This window comes from Salvia splendens, chromosome 20 (genome assembly GCF_004379255.2).
Source record: "Salvia splendens isolate huo1 chromosome 20, SspV2, whole genome shotgun sequence".
In the NCBI taxonomy this organism is placed as follows: domain Eukaryota; kingdom Viridiplantae; phylum Streptophyta; class Magnoliopsida; order Lamiales; family Lamiaceae; genus Salvia; species Salvia splendens.
This window is the reverse complement of record NC_056051.1, coordinates 23,469,879-23,493,084: the sequence shown is the minus strand read 5'-3', so window position 1 is coordinate 23,493,084 and position 23,206 is coordinate 23,469,879. Positions and strand designations below refer to the sequence as shown.

Below are 23,206 nucleotides of genomic sequence, written 5' to 3'. Positions count from 1 at the left end.
AATAATTGATAAAATAATGCGATTTGTAGCGGTGGACAAGTTCACTATTGTTCTGGACAAGTTTTTGTGGCCATGGAAGAATTTTTGTGATTGTGCCTGTTTCTTGGGCGCCTCCGGTTGTGCCACATTATTATGGATACTCTTAGTCTATTACACCTGCATGCAATAAATTTATCTCTCCTTTTCCAACACATCACGATAGAAGGGATTGCAAAGCCAAATCTCTATCAATTTCTTTGCAACATTGATTATTGTAGATAATCTCTCTATTTTTTTGAGTTGGTTATTTGGTAAACGTCTTTTTGATGTAGTTACCCTCCAAATAATTGCTACTCGTTGACTTAAACATTCAATTATCTTCTTAGTATATCTCCACACCTGCAGAGATAGAAGAAAACATTAAAATGTTGAATCTTATTTAAATGGGCTTAAAAACAATATTGGATTTAATATTTGTTTCTTTTGGCCTTTCCAAACTAATAGAATATGTTTATTTTCACGTCCTATCACAAATTTCAACTTACGAATTTTGGATTGAATATGTTAATGATGTATTTATTGTATGATGATGAAAATATTAGAAATTAGAGAACGATGTATATCAGATATATTTTGTATATATGCATTCACTCCAAAGTTGAAGGAAAGGAACAACGGAAACATTAATTTATCGTGATAATTAATGGAAAAGATAAGGTTTGAAATTGAAAATGATCCGTTAAATAAGAATGAGATATTGTGTCGAATATAGAAATAAAAGTACTTAAATATTTCATACGATTTCAACAAAAAGTCTTTGTACAAAGAACTTAGTCTTGCCTAATGCCTAGTAATAAAATAAAATTAGTAACGGTGTAACACAAACAGAAATACTAGTATATAGTAGTATAAAACGAGATCCATATCCATTCCTTCTAGATTGAAAAATATACGAAAATATTTATGAGATATGGTTCATCTAGAAAAGACCTAATTAAATAATAAATGCGCGTCATTACCTCTTTCTTTCCTACCTTCAAATATTTATCTAACACTACTTTTCCACTCATTCACATGTCATCTCGATTTCTTCTACTATTATATTGACAACTCTATGTTTCATCACATGCGACTACCTAGCCTCAAATATCGCCAACATAACATATTGATATAAGGGTGTAATATTAAATAATTTTTCACATAATAAAGAAAAATAATTAAAATTTTTGTACAAATAAATAAGAAATATGTGACTATAATTTGTTTTACTCATATTGAGACTATTATTTTGGATTTTGAGATTACGTACAGTTCCATATTTTTTTTATTAAACTACAGTATATACTAGAGGTATAATATGTAGTTCTCTCATTTCATAAAAATATGAACATTTCTTCTCATTGTCATATGTTTACCATCACTAAATTTCTAAAGATCTATACCAAAAATTTTAATTAATGTTTTCATGTGAACAAAGATCATATTAATAAATTTTTAGAATAATTATCTCATTATTCGATGTGTCTAGAAATAACTACGAAAAACATGGGACAACAAGCAAAAGTAATACATTGTGTGTCACTATAGTCATTATTCAGATCAATTCTTGGCTTTACACATTGAACTAACTTCAAAATTAATAAATATTTAGATTAATTGTCTCATCATTCGAGGTATCTAGGAAGCCTGTACGAAAAACACGTGAAAATAAAGAAGAGGTAATATTGTACTCCACTTTATTCAGATCAATCATTGGCTTTACACATTGAATAATCTCAAATTAAATTAATACTAGTAAATATTTAGACTACTTGATCGTCTCACAATTCTAGATTCAATGTATCTACAAAGTAGCATGATAAACAGAAGCCAAAAGGTAACACCCGATCTCCGACCGGCCACTCAAACAAGTTTATTCGTAATATCTTAAAATCAACACGAAAACAAGAGACAACAAACAAAAAGTAATACGCGACGCATCTCAGTTGACAAATCTATTCACAATATCTAGAAATCAGTAGGAGAAATATATGACAACAAATAAAAATACCGTTATTACATAAATACTTTGTATCATTTGTGTGTGACTTTAGTCATTCTCCTCTAGAAGCAATAGGAAATCCATATATATACACATACTTGTTCCATCATTTGACAACGATCCCCTCATTAAATCCCATTGTCAAAGAAAAACACAGTCACACACTAAAAACACCTTCATCATGAACCAAACCACACCTTTCCTCCAACAAGAAGAACCCCACCGCCTCTCCTTCTGCGACCTCCCACTCTCCTCCGCCACCCCACCACCACCCTCCTCCTCACCCGACCACCTCTTCCGATTCTCCACAGCCCCCGCCCCCTCCCACCCCCACGACATCATCTTCTGCGGCAAGATCATCCACGCCGGCGCCGTCAAATCCAAATCCCTCCGCCAACCCGACCGCCGTGACGACCCGGTTCGACGCCTCTCAGCGTCGACCCGGTTCGAAGACACGGGGTACCATGCGCAGAGGGTGAACATAAGCGCACTGACGTCGATGTCAGCGAAGTCGAGGAGGAGGATGTTTATGTTCGGGCCGGTGAAGTTCAAGCCGGAGATGGAGCTCAGCGCCATCAAGCAGAGGCAGCAGGGGAAGAAGCTGCCCGAGGACCCCAACACCCGTTTGGGGGTGGTGCAGGCGGGTTTGAGGGGGAGGTCGCGCTTGGCCAGCGTCTTGGCTAGGTCGCTCGGTTGCATTCCGGTGGCGGCCGGAGGCGGATTGGAGCGGTGGGGCCTTTGATTTTTTATTTTTTTTTCAAATAAAGACTTGGACTTTGTTTAGGCCATCCACGTCTCTGTCTCAATACCGTCTCATCCCTTCACTATTCACGGACCCCACTGCACTTTTTACCCATCTCTTAATTATGAGCAGGGACGGAACCAGAAAAACAAATTAGCCGGTGCTGAAATTTAATTTAAAAAATAAAATATTTAATATAATAATAATAATATTATTAAAAGGTAATTTAATATAATTCAGTATGTTGTTTTGTCCAATTTTAAAAATTAAATCGAACCAAAAAATATAAATATGCAATCAGATTTTGTCATTTTGAAAAACTAATATTTTATTATAATTAAAATACATGTATCAAAAGATGTATTATAATAAAAACTAGTACTGGTAATTTAGTTGTTGTAATTTGTTAGTATCTTTTAATTTGATTTTATCATTTTATGTAATCAAACGAGTTAATCTAATAATTGTTTTGTTAAGTTGTAGAGTATATCGGAGTATAATTTTAATTGAATCCAATTAATTTCAACGGCACAGTAATTAAATGAAGTCATTTAAGTGGTACAATTATTTAAACAAAATAAATAATAATCTCAATAAATTAAATTAATCAAACTCATTTAAAAAAGCCCAAACCCATTTTAAAAAGTCCAATTAACTGGAACCTAAGAATTAAACTCGCCGTATCTTCTTCTTCCTTGTTCTGTGAAAACTGTTTTCTTTTGTTTCTTCTTCGCCGATGCAATCCATCAATTTTCAAGTGATTTTATTAATTATTCTTCTCTTTTTTCTCAAATTACAATAAAAATTACATATTTCAATATTAAATATTAAGTTTCTCTCTACAAATCTACAATAGAAATGGCATCTGAACAGGGGCAGCCGTGGGTAATGGATCCGGCGCCGGCCAAGCCCCCGTCCCTAATTATGAGACACCATCTTTATCCCTCCATCTCATAACCATCTCATCCCTTAATTATTCATTCAATTTCATTTTTTTTTATTTTCAACAAATTCAATTAATATTTCATAAAATATTAAATTAATACTAATAATTCATAAAATCATTAAAAATCACAAAAATTACAACATCCGAAAATACGAAAAATACATAATTGAAATCCTAATTTTACAATTTATTGAACCGCATAATCATGGAAAGTGATGCGATGATCATCTAACGGTTGCCAAATTTTGCCCAAATGAATTAAATTTGGGAGAAGAATAATGTTTTGAGATGAATAATATAGAGTGTTTGAGTGAGAATAGAGAGTTTTTTTTTATGGTGGATAATTTGTGGCAATGATTTGATATTTATAGAAGCGATTGGCGACTTAAAAAATAGGGAAAATTTTTTTTTGAAAAAAGGCTATAAATGGCTAGTAATTTTTGGAAAATTTATTATTATTATTATTATTTTTAATTTTCGAGTTTTTTCCGAATTTAAAAAAAAATTAAAAAAAATATTTTTCAACGGATATAAACGACGCCCACTCACCGGCCCGTGAGTGGGCGTCACGGACGAACGGGAGCTCGCCAGCTCCCTCTAGGTAGAGGGACGTGGGATGCGAGGGGACGATGCGGGTACTCCGCATCGCCATCTCGATGCTGTCTCGTCTCGCCAAGACGAGACCGAGCCCGCATCGAGACAATGATGCGGATGCTCTTAACTGCTAGTAATTTTTTTGTGTATATAAGTTGAAGAGATCTTGTAGGAGTAATATATTGTTGGGGAAAAAGGACTTAGATCTACATGGTTGGCAAAAATAATTTTAGAGGATGGATCAATGGTCATATAACACACAAACTATTTAAAAATTTTACAAATTTCTGAGACCAATCTCTTCTCATATTCTGATTCATCCAACAATTTAAAAAATTAGTGGCAAAATTATTTACTTTGGACTTGTTTTTATGCAACAATATGTTGACGATTTCAACCAAATAATATCATTTTTTTATAAATAGACGTTTAATTCTATAAGCATTCCATTTCTATGCGACCATACTAGATGCTATTTCGTCAATTTATAATCTTGGAATAATTGTGAAAAATTAAAGTTTCATATTGGCTAGTTTATAGGAGAATAATTAAGGGACTAAATTTTTTTTACTGCTGTTTAATTTTGTGATCATCCAATAACTTATACTACTTAAAAGTGGCAGTTGGTTGAAATGACTGTGCTACCCTTTTTGGTGGGATTTTGAGGAGGTTCCCATGTATTTTTTTTATTGTTGTTATTTGTACCTCAAAATGTGTTCAACTAAATTAGAAAATATCATTTTTACACCTCTGAAACTGTGAATCGAGACAATCAAGAAGAAATATATTTTCCCAATGCTTTACTGAAGTGTGTGTGTAAAATATTTAATTAGGTCAGGTCTACCATCAAATAAAATCTCATATTTAATATTATGGTTATATAACTAAGAAATATATATGTTGAATCTATTTAATTGTTTCTATTGGTTATCTTTGTTTCATAGTTCTTATGGTGTGAAAGATGGAGGGACGAGAGAGAGAGAGTGTGAGAGAAAGTGAAAGAGTACATACATATATATATAGAGAGAGAGATAGAGAGCGGTAGAGAGAGAGGAGACAGCTTAATAAATACATATATCTTTGTTGCTAAGCAATTTTTTAGGGTATTAAACATGTTTCCAATGCAATTTGTCCCTGAAAATCATAAATAATAGGTTAGTATTTATTTATACGAAATTATACATAAATTCTTGAAATTATACATCTATCTTGCAACATATCAAATCTGCAAATAAGAAAATTAAAGAAGCTTCCTTAATCTATAGCTTGAAAGCAATTGGATATGATATGTATCTTAGTATGTATAGGAATTAATGGTAACATTTTGACAATTCAATCTTACTGTACATATGAAGTGTAGAAGAGCATGACATAAAAAATCTGGAAATTTATTTAATTACCTTAGAAGTATGTTTTTCTTGAATGTCCTAATATTTGTTGCTGATTTTTGCTTTATGTATGGATTGCTTCTCTTCCTTAAATGAGTTCATAACATGTTCATAAAAATGGAGATAGTTAGGTGTATTGTAGTGATGTTAGAAGTGTGGAAAATTAAAGAATCTGCCTTAATCTATAGCTTGCTGATTCTTGAATGTGCTGATAGTAGTTTCTGATTTTGGCTTTATGTATGAATTGTTTCTCTTCTTTAAATGAGTTCATAACTTGTTCATAAAAATGGAGATAGTTAGGTGTATTGTAGTGTTGTTAGAGGTAGAGTTTATGACTGGTAATCTGTAATAGAAAGGGTGTTAAGATACTTATTGGAATTGATCTAAACTAATACTCCCTCCGTTCCTCTGTAGTAGAGGCGTTTCATTTTCAGCACTCGTTTTGAAAAAATGATAATAAATAATTAAAATAGAGAAAATGTAAAATAAGAGAAAGAATAATATAGTGAAGACTCTTAACTATATTATTCTCTTTTTTACTTTACTTTCTCTCAACTTTAACTATTTATTATAATTTTTCCAAAACGAGTGCTCAAAATGAAACGACTCTACTACAGAGGGACGAAGAGAGTATTATTTATGAAATGTAATACCTTTTGATATGCATCGTTTGGCCTGCTCCCTCTCTTTATAGACTTGAAGAGGTTGTTATGGAAGGATCTATTTTTTAGAACTTTTGTAGCCTCTGTGTAGATAGCAGGGTATTTCAATCTATTTGTCTCTTCCTTTTTCCTTTGGAGAGAGTGGCTGGCGGCTGCTTTTTGGGGTTGTATTGAATCCCCTTTGCACTTCTTTAAAAATATGGTTAGTTTAAATAGAGGAAATACCAATCAGCAAGGTCATTTATTGGGCAAGGCAAATGGACCATTCAATTAATTGCTTTTATTGATTCATTCGTTTTTCAAGACACAACTGCCAATTATATAGATTCCTTATCATTAATTCGGGTAATGAATTAATTAATATTGCTGATGCATTTTTAACACTGTTTTATTATTTTTTAATCATTTAATATTTACTAAAGATTATCTGATATATATTTTAAATGAGATATGTGAAAGGTTCTCCTAATCATTCTGTTTTTTTTGGAATATGGTATGTTGTACATGTGTGCAGTGCAGGCTGGACTCCTTCCTCTATAAATATGTTTAATCACACTCTATTTACAGACCAGTTAGCTACAATCTCTTAAAATCTTACTTCAACTTCAGCTCGCATTCATAAGCTCGATTTTGGTAGTTCTTTCTCTCTTTCATTCTTTTAAAATCAGTAGGAGTGTCTTACAATTTGTTGAAAGAACCTCTAGGCATCCCTTTGCTATCACTGCTATCTCTCATTTTGTTGTTTTATTTCTGCGCAAGTAAAGGGATTCATTGTTATTTATTGTTGTGAATGATAAGTTGATTATGTGTTTAAGCTCTTAATGTTTTACCATTTTGCTGATAGATCTTCTTGGCATCTTCTTGCCTTCAAAGATTTCTCTCATTCTCTTTCACTATTTCTGCACAAAAGAGGATTATATTGTTATTGGTTGGTGTGAATGATAAGTGCACTAAGTGTTTAGTCTATGAATTTATTACCATTTTGGTGAAATACATTCTTGGCCTTCTTGAACCTCTCACTGATAAGGTATAAACCAAAGTGGCAGTTCAGTGGCAGCTGTGAATGATAAGTGGACTAAGTGTTTAAGATCTTCATGTTTTACCATTTTGCTGATACATCTTCACTGCATCTTCTTGCTGTCACAGTTTTCTTTTCTTTTGTTTCACTTTTTCTGCACAGATGAAGATTATATGTTATTGGTTGATGTGAATGATAAGTGGACTAAGTGTTTAATCTCTGATTTTATTACCATTTTGCTGAAATATCTTCTTGGCCTTCCTGAACCTTTCACTGATATGCTTGCTGACCTGCCAATTTTTCTGCACATGTAAACAATATATTGTAATTGCTTGTTGTACAAGATTTGTTGACTAATTGTTTAATCTATGTATGTCTTACCATTTTGCTAAAAGTTGTTCAAAATCAGTAGACTAAGTGTTTCATTTTATGCTGTTTTGATTGTTATGATATAATATCTTACCATTTTGGTAGAAGATCTTCTTTGCCTCTCACTTTCTTAAATGACATATCCTCTGTTGCTACTTTTTGTCTGTATATATATGGAGTTTATAGTTATTGGTTGCCAAGAGAAATCAGTAGAATATTAGTATGGTTTTGATTTTGGTTGCTGTAATGTACCTTCTTACTAGGTTTGTAAAAATTCTTCTTCGCCACTTTTCTCTGTCTCCTCTCTTTTGTCATTGAGAACTCCCTTTTTCTGAAATGGTTGTGTCTATACCTCTTTGTAACTATTTTATACCTGCAGTAGGGCTGTTATTGGACAAGTTATAGTCAAATTTGTTGTTTAAAAGAAAGTACCTCTATGTAGACTAATGTTTTATTGCATTTTACAGGTCTGATATCCAAGCAATGGCTCCCTTTGTTACATGTTTTAATAATTTTAGCAAGGCAATAACCAATTCAACTATTAAAGTCAGGTGCATTCATTTGTATCAAGGTTTGCCAGATGACAAAAATGACAATAGTTTGGAGTGTATTTTGCATGATTCAAAGGTAGATAATATTTGGAAAATATCCCTGATATATGTCTATGATTAGTTATTACAATTTATAAGTTAGTTTTATTGTTTGAGTCATATGCTGAAATCTTTTTGTTTACAGGGGACTAGAATTCAGGCCACTTTTCCTAATGGTTTGCTACCGAATCTTGGTTGTAATCTTAGAGAAGGTGGAGTTTTTTTAATAAAAAACTTCTTTGTCAGGCCTAACTCACTCAGAAATAAGACCACTAATCATCAGTTTAGACTCCTGAGGAATGTGAAGACAGAGATGGTTGAGGTGAATGATAACAGATTTCCGAGAAAGATGTATGATTTCAATCCTTTCAGTGAAATTTCTCAATTTGAACAAGTGGATGATTTATCCTTCTTTGGTATGTTATTTGTTGAATTCTAATTATCTGTTTATATATAATTTCTTTTGTAAGTTTATGTATATATTGAATCTAATTGATTGCCAATGTTAATGTATTACTTTTAGATGTTATTGGTGTGATAACTGGCCCTGGAAGAGTGATTGCTCAGTCCAAATATAGGCTGATTGAGATTGAGATATCAAATGAGAAGTAAGTTTAGAATATATGTTGAATCATGATTTTTATTCTATTTAGCCGCACCGACTATTTATCTTTTATTTCAGTCATAATAAGCTGTTTTGCACTATATGGGATTCAAATGTTGATCTCTATCTGGATGAATTGAAAAAGAGTGAAGAGATAATTCCAATAGTAATAGTTCAGTTTTGCAAGAGAAATTTTTTCAGATGTAACTATCTTTATTGAGATGTATCAATTCATACTTAAGATTGGTTATCTATTATTTTTTATAAATAACATGTTTATTTATTAGGTGAAATAAGAATTTCTACTAATTTTCAAGCCTCCAAAGTTGTCATAAATGCTGATGTTGATGAAGTTAAACAGTTTAGAAGGAGGTAGTTATCTTTAATGACTGGATTTTTAGAATAAAACTGTTTTATATTCTTTATCTTTAAGGATTTGATTTCTTACTTATCAAATCTGTTTTAATTGGTTTAGGATAAAAGATGATGTTAGATTTCTTAATCTTGCTCCTGTTAATCAAGAAGGACAGAGGATTGGAGGAGAATATGATGATCTCTATTTGAAATCCCTTGAGGATTTGTCTTCCTTAGAGGTATTGAATAATTTTTAGACTTTTAACCTCAATATTGATTTCTCTTCTTGAATTTTATTTGTGAAATTTCAATAGCTTCTTTCTGGATATGATTTTCAGGAGGGGTCATGTTGGGGTTTGGAAAGATTGAGTGAGTTGAGTGCCATTATGGTGAATGGTTTTATTTGGCTTGCAAGACATGCATGAAGAAAGTTAGACAAGTGGACAATAAGTATAACTGTACTGGATGTGACAAGACTCATTCTTATGCAGTTAAAAGGTTTGACACTCAAAGTTTGAATTTATCTTTATACATATAGATGTATTATGTTCAACTGTTTGCATAAATAATTAATATAAATTCTGTTGTTTTTTTGTAGGTTCAGATTTGTTATAAATATTGTTGATCACATCAGCAACGCTTATTTGTCGTTGTGGGATAGGGAAGGTATTCAGTTATTAGGAAGAAATGTGGCTGACTTAGTTGGAGATGGTGGTTTGGTTTGTGTTTTTAAATTCTGTAGAGGCATAGTTTTGCAAACTCTGTAGTACTAATATGGATTCTGTTGTTGCAGGCTTTTCCTACTAATTCCGTTCCACATCAGATTGAAGAGAGGGTTGTTGGTCAGAATGTTTTGTTCAAACTTCAGTTGAAAAATCATATTGAACACTATAGGAGCTACCCATTCACTGTCAACAAGGTGTGCACTATTCCTAAAGTGGTTGACAAATATATTCCTAAGGATTTGGGTGAACAGATTTTTGAATCTGATGTGAAATTGTCTGATCTTCTCTTTGGAAATGATCGCTGAGGTATATACATTATTCATTTCAGATTTTGTTTTTACATTTCTTAGTGCAAATAAATGATATTTCATTTTTATGATAGGTGTCTCATAAATGTGAATGATTGGTGTGTTGGAGGTTCTGAATTTCCTTTTGGGGTTGATGTTGATGAGGTATTTTACTTTAGTTTTTGGTTTTTTGCCTTTTCACTAAGAAATCTTTTTACTCTTTGCTAACTTAATTTTAATGTATTTATAGGTTTCTCAGAATGTTTTTCTAACTCCTGATTTCTCAACTGCTACTAATGGGAAAGGTGTTGAATGGGTTGCTGAAGGCTCTGTAAAGAGATGCTTGGACTTGGAGTTTCAAGAATGTGATGATGTCAGTGGTGTTCAACCCAAAAAGAAAGAGAAAGTTAGTGGTGTTGATGGCTTTTGAAGGAAGTCAGTTTTGGGGTTTTCAAGTTTTGCATTTGGTCTTATGTTGTTGGGAAGATTTTGAACAATTTTTTATTTTTAGATATTATTTGACATTTTTATGAAGGTTTTTTTTTTTTTATCTTTTTCAAGATATTTCCTTCTTATTACATCCTTTATTCTCTGATTTTGCAAGCAGTTCAGTTTGAATTTATGAGTCCTAGACTTAGAATTATAATCATAATATGATGGTGAAAGTTTTTTATGCATTCGTATTAGCAAGTATATCATGCAAAATTAGTTATCAACACTTTTAAAATAAAATTTACTGTTTGTAATCCTATAGCATATATTTCTGAATTATTTCTAACTAACCTTTTATGCCCACTAGTATTAACACCCGAGCTATGCACGGGACATAAGAGTTTCAAATAATGAATATAAAATATAATAAATGTATAGAAAATAAGAATTGAAAGAAATATGGAGATTTAAAAAAACAGAAATGTACTTATCTTGTTTCACTCAAAATGAAGAATTTACTACTCCCCAGTGAATGAAACATTTATGCAATTTTAATTTATAATCTAAGTGAAGTAAAATCAATAAAATTAATGACAAAAATAAGATGTGTGACTAATGGTCAAAGAGTATGAATTAATTAGAATAAGATATACAAATAAAGAAAATATGTGTGAGTAAAGATGTTTATTGAAAGTGCTATGCAAGTCATTAATCCAAATAAAAGGTAAATTAAAATATAAATTTAATAGCTTAATTTATAAAAAATTAATTTGAAAAAATATATGGAATATTAAACATATCCACATTAAATATATGAATAATTTAAATCATATAAATTTAAAACTTCTTTGAGAAGTCAAGTTAGAAAATTTGTATTATCCAGTAATCACATTTTAGTTGACTGTTTATTTCTTTCTTGTAATTTCATACCATAGCATAACTTGATATACATTTCCAAAGACTAAATGAATTTTTTATATTGAAAATAATAAATTTCTTACTTCCCGCCACATATACGTATAAAAAGTAAATTACTACTACGACTTAAAATAACGATAATATTTTATGCATCTTGTTTGTTTTGAATAATGTGAGAATTTACACTACTATTTACATTAAAAAGTATTGCAATAAATGATTAAATCTCAATTTTAACCTAAATAAATGGAAGACAAACTAAACTCTCTAGCACAATTCCAATTTAACTCAAATATAAGGCTAATTAATATATAAATTTAATAACTTAATTATAAAAAAATTAATGGTAGTGCACTATTTAAATGTGTTTTAACACTTCTTCAAGAAGTTAACATTTTATTGGGCTATTATTTGTCCAATTATTTTTGCCTTAAAAAATTATTTTTGAATAGAAGATACCCATCTTTCCAATTTCCCTCCAAAAAGGGCATTAAGGACTTTTCATCAAACTTGCACTTTAGATTAGTATAGATTTAACTTCTTTCCTTGGTTGCTTCTCCTCATTCAAAACCTTATGTCTTTAGTGTTGTTCACCACTTGAGCTACTGAAATCAGAAATGAAAAGATTAGTACACTCTATCAGGAAAGATTATTGATGGCATATAATGTGTAGTACTGCAAGAACATAAAGATATGAAGTTTTTTTTCTTTGTTATGATATACTAAACCTTTTGAATATATGTTTGACATATTTTAAGAAGTTGATCAGAAAACTCCACCTTTAACAATGAGTGTTAAATTCTGCTTCAAACTTGAATGCATATGCACTCAACCATTTTATGCACGTAATTGACTGGAACTTTTTGCACTTGGAAGAATCCATTTAAATCTCTTTGAAAACTGTGTGTGTTATAAAGAAAGTAGCAGCAATCTATCTGTGCATTTCTTCCATATCAGTGAATCTGTGACTAAACAAATATGTATACACATCTAACAAGTCCTATATTAGTGGTTTTATTTCTTCGTTTTCTTATCTAGAAGTAGTGCAGAGGTTATTGATTGAGGTTGTTTAATAGTTAAGCTTCTGAATTGAACAGGGAGGCAGTTGTTTCAAATAAATTGAATAATATGCAACATTAAGAAACATGTAGAAACACAGATGAAGTCCAATATCTGTATGGTACATCATTTAGCATTTACTAATTGAATATTTGGGAAATTTCTAAGACAAAACATTGAGCATTTCATTCAATCAAATCAGTTAAAGAAGCTTATATTTCAATGAAAATTAGTGTGTATATATTAGTAGTTTGCATTTGTGAGTCTCTTAAGCTCATACTTTTGAACATTCAGATAGAAATCATCTATTTTAAGTCTAATTTGATTTCATTTTTGTAAAATTTACAGCAAACTACATTAATATTTCCAAGAAGCCTTTTGTAAACCTATTTGCAGGTTTAGACTGTTGATAACCATGATAAACTGAAGGGTCTTCTTGGTTTATGTGTGGTTCTAACTCTTTAAATTTCTTGCATTCCCCTTATCATTTGTCTCTGATTTCTTTCTTTCTTTTCTATAGTTCTCTTGAACTTCTTCTATGTCCTAAATTCATCATTTCATTGCACAGATTATGGTCATCATGGTTTAGAAGTGGTTCTATACCTCCTAAATCTTAGCTTTTCCATTGAGCTTTCATGTCATTTCAATCTAGAATATCTCTCTGTTACCAACATAAAAGATAGCTATCAATGAAGAAACTTAGGAAATCTGCAATACTCAAGAGTTTGCCATCTAAGGACTTAGCACATTCAAGTTCAGGTACTCATCTTCTTATTTCTGGATTTCTTTGCATAGTTGAATGTCTCATCTTCCTTTATGTTGAGCTTTTGTACTTTATTCTTCCTGTTGAAAAAAGTTATAAATTCATTATTTTCAACAATTGCATAGATATAGTGTATGCATAAAATTAGACACTATATAGAAATGACTTGATGATTTAGATGTCGAAGAGGATTTGAATTACCCCTTCGTGTTTAGGGTTGTGCAGTTATGCAAGCCCTTCTTCTGTTCTTCTTCAGAAACTTCAATACCGTTCAAAATCTTCATCAAATCAACCTAATTCCTGCATAAATTTAAACTAACTTGTGAGAATCGTGTAGAGAAATGTATTTTCGAAGGGTTTTCGCTTAGTTTTGGATTACCTTGAATCGTTGATTTCCGCCGGTCTTTTAGGTTTTCAGTGTAGATTCCGTCGATTCTGCCGATCTTCCTGCTTCTCTATCCTTTATTGATATCAGATTAGCTTCGTTTCCGCCGATTTTCATTCTTCATCGTTTCCAGATTTGGCAATGGGGGTAAATAATCGTGCTATCTAGAAGTTGTATGGTTGGGGATTTGTTGTAGGGATTTGGGTTTCTGGTCGTCGGAAAACAGGTGTGGCGGAGGGGAGTCCGGGTCATGTTGGCGGAGGAAGATGAAGGCGACGACGTTTACCCAATCCTAGGGTTTCCATAGAGAGAGGGAGAGTGAGAGAGAAAGAGAGAGTTGACTTTGTTAATATTATTTCTTTTACTATGTTAAATGTTATGTTTAATTAAATTATAGTTATGTATTAAGATGATTTGATTTAGTTGGGCTGTGTTGTTTGGGTTATTTGTATGTAATAATTTAATTGGGTTGTGGAGTTATATCTATTGGGCTACTTATTTTTATTATGGGCTATTTTTTGTCCTATATAACTAAATAGTAGACGAGAACTAAATATTCATTCGTTTGGTCAGGATAAAGATTTTTGAAATTTGTAGGTTGGAATCGTTTGGTTAAGCTTTTCTTGGAATTATTTGGAGATCAGTTGTGTCAAACTATAAAGTGTTAGTGTTGTTCATATCATAATCGAAATTAAAATGGTAAAATTCTTTTTTCAATATTATAACATTTGTGTATGAATTTTTGAGATTTATGGAGTGGTATAATTTGATGTCTAAAAGGTTGTATAGTTTTAGTTCTGTTATTATTTGGTTGAAATTAGTCCTTTCTCTTTATTTTTATTAATATTATGTTAATTTAGGACATTATAAATTTAATTATATACACTACGTTGTTATAAGGTTGCTAATCATTTTTTTGCTTTCACTATTTGTAGCCTATGTAGGTGAATCTATTCAAAGTTCTATAGCTACGAGTGGTATTATTGTTGATCAAGCTTCTTTGCTCACGGGATCTGAAAGTATCATTTGTTCGTCTGTTGTAAATCATGTTGGAGGTATAAAATTTGTAACATTTAAAATTTTAATAATATTGATCGTTGATGGTTTTATTTGTGAAAATAATTTGAATATTCTCTTTTGTTCTAATTTTTAATATATTTCTGTTTTATTAAAAGAAGAATTTTTATTTTGTAGAATATTTGGATATTGGCGATGCTTTATATAATTGTTCACATTGTGGTGCTTTCTTTTGGTTTGAGGACGTATTGGCAAACCAAATAATGTGCATAATCCAAGATATTCAGGTTGTTGTATGAATGGGATTATCAAGATTCATAATATGTTATCTCCGCCTCAAGCATTGTCTCTTTTGATGTTCTCTAATGACTCAAAGAGTGCTCACTATTTGAAATATATTCGGTCATATAATTCGATGTTTGGATTTACGTCATTGGGTGGTAAAGTTGATAATAGTGTGAATACTGGTAATTCTCCATCTGTATTTCGTTTGCATGGGCAAAATTACCATTTAATGGGTAGTTTATTGCCAGAAGTTGGCTGCGAACCGAAGTTTGCTCAGTTGTACATTTATGATACGGAAAATTAGATCAACAATAGAATAAAGTTTGTGAGGTATTTTTATTTTTTTTATTTATAAAAAATGTATAAATTATTTTGTTTGAATTTTTCTACATTTATTTTGATTTATATATAATTTTGCAGGGGGAGAAGTGATGTTAATAATCTTCATTCAGAAATAGTGTTTGATATACAAAAAATGTTGGATGAAGAAAATGTTTTAATCAAAACGTTCCGAATGGTCAAAGAAAAATTTAATCAAGAAAATCTCCCGAATGTGAGTTTAAGGTGCCTTGGCAAGAGAGGTAGGGATGGTAGGACTTATAATCTACCTACTGTTTCTAAGATTGTTGTTCTTGTGGTTGGTGATTTAGATGAGGCATTGGGTGTGTAACACCCCTTACCCGATTAATTTAATAATCGAATAAGTGATGTCACCTTTTGGTACAAATCCGGACTTAACAGAAAATCCTTGATTCTTTTTTTTATACAAAGATATATCATTTTCCTTTCCTTGGTAAACGGAAAAACTGCTATATGACATCTAAAATTAGACCATAAACCTGTTTCTAAAAGCCTATATATATATATATTTATACAACCTGGAAAACGAAGTAAATGAAACGTCTTAACTATATTACACTTGATATACATGCCACATCTAACATATCCGAAAGAGTTTTCTGAACACAAAAAGGTTGGCTAGTGACCCGACTTGAGCAGCCGTAAATCGAAAGTGCTAATCTGCAGGGGGAAAAGAAAGGGGTGAGCTTCAACAAGTCCAGTAGTATACTCAACATTAGAGCCTAATTTCCGGAGTTAAGTAAACATTATACAACCTATGTGTTTACAATATTAACCCTTGAATATTATCCAGAACCAACATTCTCATAAACATATACATATCAAAATAACCAACACTAAAAGTCTGATCTTTCCTCCTTTGATTTCTTGGGACTTACTGAAGGCATAATCATATAATCTCATAATATATCAATAAACATGATCAATTATCAATTGCTAGTGTCGAGCAACATCATAACTTCACACAACGTCAAATCATATCAAACAATGTCAGATTCACCCTTTTTGCATCAGAGGATCATTAACATCATAATATATCATTTAGCATCACATAATATCGTTTTTCACATAAGAATATAGCTTTCACATATCCAAACACATATAACAAAATCTGCTCTCATATACCAGATACATCAGAGTTATAACAGAGGTTTCACATTATCAGATATCATAACACATATAACAATCACCCTTGTTCTCACATATCAGAACACATATAGCAATCACCCTTGTTCTCACATATCAGAACACATATAGCCCCCATTAAGTGCTTAGTGACAAACTAAGGTACGCGGACCAGATCAAAAACAGAATCAGATACAGACGCGGTCATGGTCCTCAAGAGGACGCCGCACATACTACCCATTAGGGTACAAACAGATAATCCCGGGAACAGACCACCCATAGGGTGTATAGATAGGGGTAATCCCGGGAACAGACCACCCATAGGGTGTATATCAGTCAGATCAGATAGGGGCCCATCAGATAACAGACGATCCTCGCTTCGGTTATCCAGAAGACGAGATATCACAGATAATGCAGCGCTGTTGTCCTATGGCATGCCAATTGTACCCACAGAATACACTCAAGCACGGGGCGTAAACACAAACAAATATACTTTATATCTGACAATTTCCGACATTCACATCAACGCATACAGATCAGACATCATCACAGACATCATCAGACATTTTCACATGTAAATCATATAAGTATACATTTCATAGTAATATATCATTTATCTCATTTACCTTCCAACCACATTTATATTCATTTTCTCATCAGATTACTTATTTCCAATAATCTTTAACATATCAGATCAACAACTTCTTTCACACCATCTCATATCAAATAAACAGATAAATTCCAATTCTATCAATATCATTACATATCCAATATTCACATATTTCACGTCATAAGCAAAATATATAGATCACATAATGTATCACCGATTAACACACAATATTCTATATGTAATCACGTAAACTTAATTCAGGAATTAAGACCTAATGTAGAATATACTACCTCGAAATCCAAAACGCCCTTGACACACGAATCCCTTTATTCCTGCTCCTTGTCCTTGTCCTTGTTATTTCCTGGGGTAGGATTACCCTTCAATATATATTTCGCTCTCGCATATAAAGTATCAAATTCATACAGTTAACCATTATTTTCTAACTTAATTTCATAATTCTTGTCTATTATTTATGCATGTATACTACAAAATATTAGATTAGTCAAAAACAACTATTTCTCCTTCAAGATTTCACATTAGGAAATATATCTTCATATACTAGTCCAAAAATAAGGTTAAAGCATAAGCATTTCAACTTTTATCATGTCCCAAGATTTTACAGAATTTGCACCGACTTTGAAAAATCATTCTGGTCAACAACGAAGTCGAAATTCAACGTAACCCGATGAAAATAAAAGCCATGACTGTCTATTTTATGGGGATTAACTTTGGACTTCAAATTCTAATTTGTTTAGGGTTTATGTCTGTTTTATTCAAACCTGGCAGAACAGGGGCAGTCTCATTACAAAAATCACTATAAATTCATTTGAACTCGGATGAAGCTGAATTTTGGTCACATGGCAGAAGACACATAAAAGTATGTTCAGTTAAAATTTGGTAAGAAAATGAGGTCGTTTACTTGGTTAAACGGGACTTGTAACATGCTGCCAGAACAGGGCACAGTAGCTGTTTCCTTAATTTCCTTCACTGCAACAAGATTTCTACTTGTATACTTCAAATACATACATACTATCTAAGATAATCCAACTATATACTCTAATCATCCCAATAATTTCGTTAGATTTCCCACATAATTCAATCAACAAGTATCACCGATCAAACAACACAATCAATGACAAACCGAACATTACAATTGAACACCCGTTGTGATTAATCTGAAGTTGCGAAAGGAACATAATAGTAATGAAACTTATCTTTCGGGGTTGTGCGTGGATGTTCGGGTTGATTTCGGGGCTGTTCGGAGTTGATTCGGGTTGAATCGGAGTGTTTCGGGGCTGCTGTAACAGCAGCGGCTGATTAACCACGGCGGCGACGGCGGAATTTCAGCGACAGCGGCTGAGCAACGTCTGCCCGTCCCCCCCTCGCTGCGTCGGCGTTTTTCCGCAAAGGAGACGACGGCGGTGGCTGATTCTGGAGATGGAAATCGAGGTGCAGGGGACCCAACGGTGGCAGTGGCAGTCGCCAACTCCGGTGAGTTGAGGATGGCGACGGGAATTGAGGGTTTTCCTCAATTTGGGGATTTCCCCTTTTGGTCGATTTTTGGGTATCTCTCAATTTGAGGAATTGGTGAAGAGAAAAGAGAGAGAGAGGTGTGTGTAGAAGGTTCCCGTAAGTGGGGAATTGAGATAAAAAAAATCTCATTCCCTTTTCCAATTTCTTTTTCTTTTCTTATTTCTTTATTTCCTTTCTTTCTTTTCTTTTATTCTTTCTCTATTTCTAACAAAAAACACCACACAAACGAATAATTCACATAATAAGAAACTATCTACACACCTCTAGAATTTAATTTATCTACGACTTCCGACGCATTTGAACTAATTAAAATTTATTTTTTTTTAAAAAAAAAATTCGGGGCGTTACAGGGTGATCGGGATATTATTGTTGAGAAAAGATCTGGTCGATTGTAGCATATTAATGAACTACATCCTTCTTATCTTGCATTACAGTATCCTTTGCTTTTCGCTTATGGTGGGGATCAATATAGTGAAAAAAATGGTTTATCAAGGAGTAGCACTTCTTCAGGCAATAGAAAGAGAGTTAGCCCAAAAGAATGTTTTGCATACCGATTGCATGATAGGATGAATGAGTGTTTTGTCATTTTGTATTCAAGGCGGCTATTCCAGCAGTTTGTTGTTGATGCTTATACTATGGTTGAGACAGGTCGTCTATTGTTTGTCAGAACCCAACAGAAAAAATTGCATGCTGAAATGTATAGTGGTTTGGCGGAGGCTGTACTGCGAGGTGATACAGATGGTTCTATGCATGGTAAACGAATCATTTTGCCTTCCAGTTTTGTTGGTGGTGCAAGATATATGCCCAGAATTACCAAGATGCCATGGCTATTTGTAGATGGATTGGTTATCCATGTTTGTTTATTACATTTACATGTAATCCAAAGTGGCCAGAGATTATTAGATTTCTTTCTGTTAGGGGCCTAAAATCAGACGATCGCCCTAATATTGTGTGTAGGATTTTTAAAGTTAAGTTGGATAGTTTTGTAAGAGATCCTTAAACCAAAAAAATCTTTGGAGTTGTGAAAGCAGGTTTGATAACATTTATTGAATATTTTTTTGGTTATTATTTTAAGTTTACAGTTTAGGATTTTGATAAATGTTTTGTGTAAACTTTTTGCAGTGGTGTATACTATTGAGTTTCAGAAGCGTGGATTGCCCCATTCACACATTTTGCTTTTTTAAGCAATGAGGATAAACAACCTCGGCCTCAATGTATTGATGAGATTATTTCTGTTGAGATTCCTGATCCAGTTACTGATCCTTGCTATTATGAGAATGTGAAAGAGTATATGGTGCATGGACCATGTGGTGTTGTTCGAAAGTCTTCTCCTTGCATGCGGAACGGAAGATGTTCAAAATACTTTCCGAAAAAATTTGTGGGTGCCACAACGTTTGATGATGAAGGTTATCCTATTTACAAACGTAGAGATAGTGGTCGTGTTATTATGAAAGATGGGATGCCCTTAGATAATAGATACATTGTTCCACACAATCGTGCACTACTTATGAAATATGGTGGTCACGTTAATGTTGAGTGGTGCAATCAATCGCGATCCATTAAGTATTTATTTAAGTACATAAATAAAGGTCATGATCGCGTGACTACATCTTTTTTCCAGTTTGGCGCAAATGGTTCTGATCAATTACAGGATGAAATTAGTTTGTATTATGATTGCAAATACATTTCGTCATGTGAAGCTGCTTGGAGAATTTTGGGGTTTGAGATTCAGTATAAGGATCCGTCCATTGAAAGATTGAGTTTTCACCTTCCTAATGAGCAAAGTGTTATTTTTTATGAGAGAGAGAGTTTGGATAATGTTTTGAATCGGAATACAATTCATCAGAGCAAGTTTTTGGGTTGGATGGATGCAAATAAGATTTATTCTGAGGGTCGTGATCTCACTTATGGTGAATTTCCTACCAAATTTATGTGGAAAACAGATCATTGGCAACCTAGAAAGCAACGTTTCTCCATTGGGAGGTTGTTTTATGTTCCTCCCAGTTCTGGTGATATCTATTATCTGAGATGTTTGTTGAATATTTTTAAAGGAGCTACATCATATGAAGACATTAGACGTGTGAATGGTGTTCAGTATGATACATTCCGAGATGCCTGTTTTGCTTTAGGGTTGTTGGACGATGATAAGGAATATGTTGATGGCATTATTGAGGCATCATTTTGGTCTTCTGTCCATTCCATAAGATTGTTATTTGTTAGTTTGTTGACGTTAGAATCTATTTCTAGACTGGATTTTGTTTGGCTAAGTTGTTGGAAATACTTATCTGAAGATGTTTTGTATAATCAACGAAAATTGATAAGTCTTCCAGGTAATTTTTATATACATTTTTACGCTTTTTGTAATTTCTTTTGTTTTAAATATTTTTGTTCAGTATAATAATAAATTATATTTTATTGTAGGGTTGTTGTTGAGTGACGAGGATGTCCAAAATTTTGCTTTGGTGGAGATTGAGAAATTGTTGTTAAATGTTGGGAAAAGTTTGCGTGATTTCCAGGGTATGCCTTATCCGAAATCTGAGTTTTTTGAAACATTTGAAAATAGATTGATTTGCGATGAGTTGTGTTATGATCGTGAAGCTTTGGGAAGAGAACATTTGGACTTTCTTTCTAAGTTTACCGATGAACAACTTCATGTTCATGATACTATTATGTCATCTGTTTACTCAAATGGTGGAGGAATGTTTTTTGTCTATGGTTATGGAGGTACTGGTAAAACTTTCATTTTGAGGTCTTTGTCAGCTGGGATTCGTTCGAGGAGTGAAATTGTTTTAAATGTGGCATCCAGTGGCATAGTTTCTTTGTTGTTGCTTGGAGGTAGAACAACACATTCTCGCTTTAAGATTCCTATCAATGTTGATGAAGATTCGATGTGCAATATAAAACCTGGGAGTGCGCTTGCTGAACTTATTCTTAGAGCCAAGCTTATCATATGAGATGAAACTCCGAAGATTCATAAACATTGCATTGAAGCTGTGGACCAGACTTTTAGAGATATCATGCGTGTATGTGATGAGTGTAGTATGCATAAACCATTTGGTGGAAAAACTATTATTTTTTGTGGTGACTTTAGGCAAATCTTGTCTGTTGTTCCAAAGGATAGTAGGCAAGATGATGTGAATGTTGTTATCAACTCTTCTTATCTTTGGAAGTATTGTACTGTTTTGAGGCTTACAAAAAATATGAGACTGCTGAGTGCTGGATCTTGTGATGAAGCAGAATGTTTGAAGGAATTTTCTTCTTGGGTTGCTTCAATAGGAGATGGTGTTCTTGGTGGTCCAAATGATGGTGAAGTGATTGGTCTTCCTTCTTACATTGTATTGTCCAATTCTGGTGATCCTTTGAAAACAATTGTTTCAAGATATATCCATCTTATATGAATCATGAAGAGTTGAGTGGTTGCTTGCGTGATCGTGCAATACTTACTCCTACGTTGGAGATTGTTGACGAGGTTAACCAATTCATGATGTCGTTGGATCAGCCTGAAGGTCGTCTTTATTTAGTATTGCTAACTCAGATTCGACATCGGATGGTTTAACTGAGATACATTCTGTTGAGTTTTTGAACAACTTGAAGTGTTCAGGTACACCTAACCATGAATTATTGCTGAAAGTTGGTACTCATGTCATGCTGCTAGGGAATATAGATCACTCGAATGGATTATGTAATGGCACAAGATTGCTAATTACATGATTAGGTGATTATGTTTTGGATGCTCAAGTGTTGGCTGGTCATAATGTTGGGCATAAAGTTCTGATCCCTCGAATGTCTTTAATTCCTTCTGATCCAAGGTTGCCGTTCAAATTACAACGACGACAATTTCCTGTGGCTATTGATGCGAAGCATATTTCCTATATTTTCCCCTTTAGACTACACCTTTTTATGTAAAATATACCTCATTAATGTGTGTGTTCATCGGAGTTTAGGTTGTGAAAGCCGGGTGAAACGTGACACGCCTGAGGAGTCCAGAATCTTCGCCCGCTCGGGCGTTTTAAAGCTGCTAAATGCCTGGTCGGGCGTTTTCAAGTGGGTATGTGGAGTCCAGATTTATCACCCGGTCGGGCGAATTTCCTTCTTAAATTCGCCCGGCCGGGCAGTGGATTTGAACTGCAAAATTGCATTTTCATGCGGAAGTTTTCTTTCCAAGGAGGGGACGTGGGAGATTGGATAGGTGGAGAGAGAAACGAAAAAGGCTGTAGAAAGAAAGGAAAAAGAGTGGATGGGACGTTTTTGGAAAAAGGAGGAAGAGAGAGAAATTGATTAGAAAAAGGAGTGGGGGTCAGACGTTTTTTGGAGGGGAGAAAGTTGACGGTTGGAGGAGAAAAAGGAAGAAAGAGAGGAGGAAGAAGAGAAGGAAGAAATTCTGACCAACATTCCGACGATCCATCTCCATATCTCCATT

General features: G+C 33.2%; 1 protein-coding gene and 2 long non-coding RNA genes across 13 annotated transcripts; 1 reads left to right on the top strand and 2 right to left on the bottom strand.

Annotated features, from left to right (window-relative positions):
* Nucleotides 1-5,350: 5,350 nt before the first annotated feature.
* Nucleotides 5,351-14,208, bottom strand: LOC121782796. Of its 11 annotated transcripts, none has more exons than XR_006046455.1 (12): nucleotides 13,851-14,208; nucleotides 13,673-13,771; nucleotides 12,109-13,551; nucleotides 7,992-8,123; nucleotides 7,834-7,902; nucleotides 7,603-7,672; nucleotides 7,331-7,524; nucleotides 7,183-7,251; nucleotides 7,035-7,102; nucleotides 6,344-6,541; nucleotides 5,703-5,777; nucleotides 5,351-5,436 (listed from the first exon to the last, which is right to left on the bottom strand). It is a non-coding gene; the product is annotated as an uncharacterized LOC121782796 (long non-coding RNA). The 11 variants fall into 11 exon arrangements; XR_006046457.1 differs by having other exon boundaries at nucleotides 6,344-6,538; XR_006046456.1 differs by lacking the exon at nucleotides 5,703-5,777.
* Nucleotides 14,209-15,892: 1,684 nt separating this feature from the next.
* LOC121782470 lies at nucleotides 15,893-18,987 on the bottom strand. Its single transcript, XR_006046412.1, has 2 exons — nucleotides 17,544-18,987; nucleotides 15,893-16,178 (listed from the first exon to the last, which is right to left on the bottom strand). It is a non-coding gene; the product is annotated as an uncharacterized LOC121782470 (long non-coding RNA).
* A 434-nt stretch (nucleotides 18,988-19,421) lies between these two features.
* LOC121781700 lies at nucleotides 19,422-22,497 on the top strand. Its single transcript, XM_042179402.1, has 6 exons — nucleotides 19,422-19,539; nucleotides 20,040-21,116; nucleotides 21,208-21,676; nucleotides 21,878-22,121; nucleotides 22,166-22,292; nucleotides 22,388-22,497. Exons 1-6 carry the CDS (start codon nucleotides 19,422-19,424, stop codon nucleotides 22,495-22,497), a joined length of 2,145 nt encoding a protein of 714 aa, XP_042035336.1.
* The last annotated feature ends 709 nt before the right edge of the window (nucleotides 22,498-23,206 follow it).

Coding starts and splice junctions, on each gene's coding strand:
- LOC121781700 (XM_042179402.1), top strand. CDS start 19,422: ATGGTTGAGACAGGTCGTCTATTGTTTGTCAGAACCCAACAGAAAAAA. Junction 21,117..21,207: donor AAAATTGATAAGTCTTCCAG/GTAATTTTTATA, acceptor ATTTTATTGTAG/GGTTGTTGTTGAGTGACGAG. Junction 22,122..22,165: donor TTGGTCTTCCTTCTTACATT/GTATTGTCCAAT, acceptor AATTGTTTCAAG/ATATATCCATCTTATATGAA.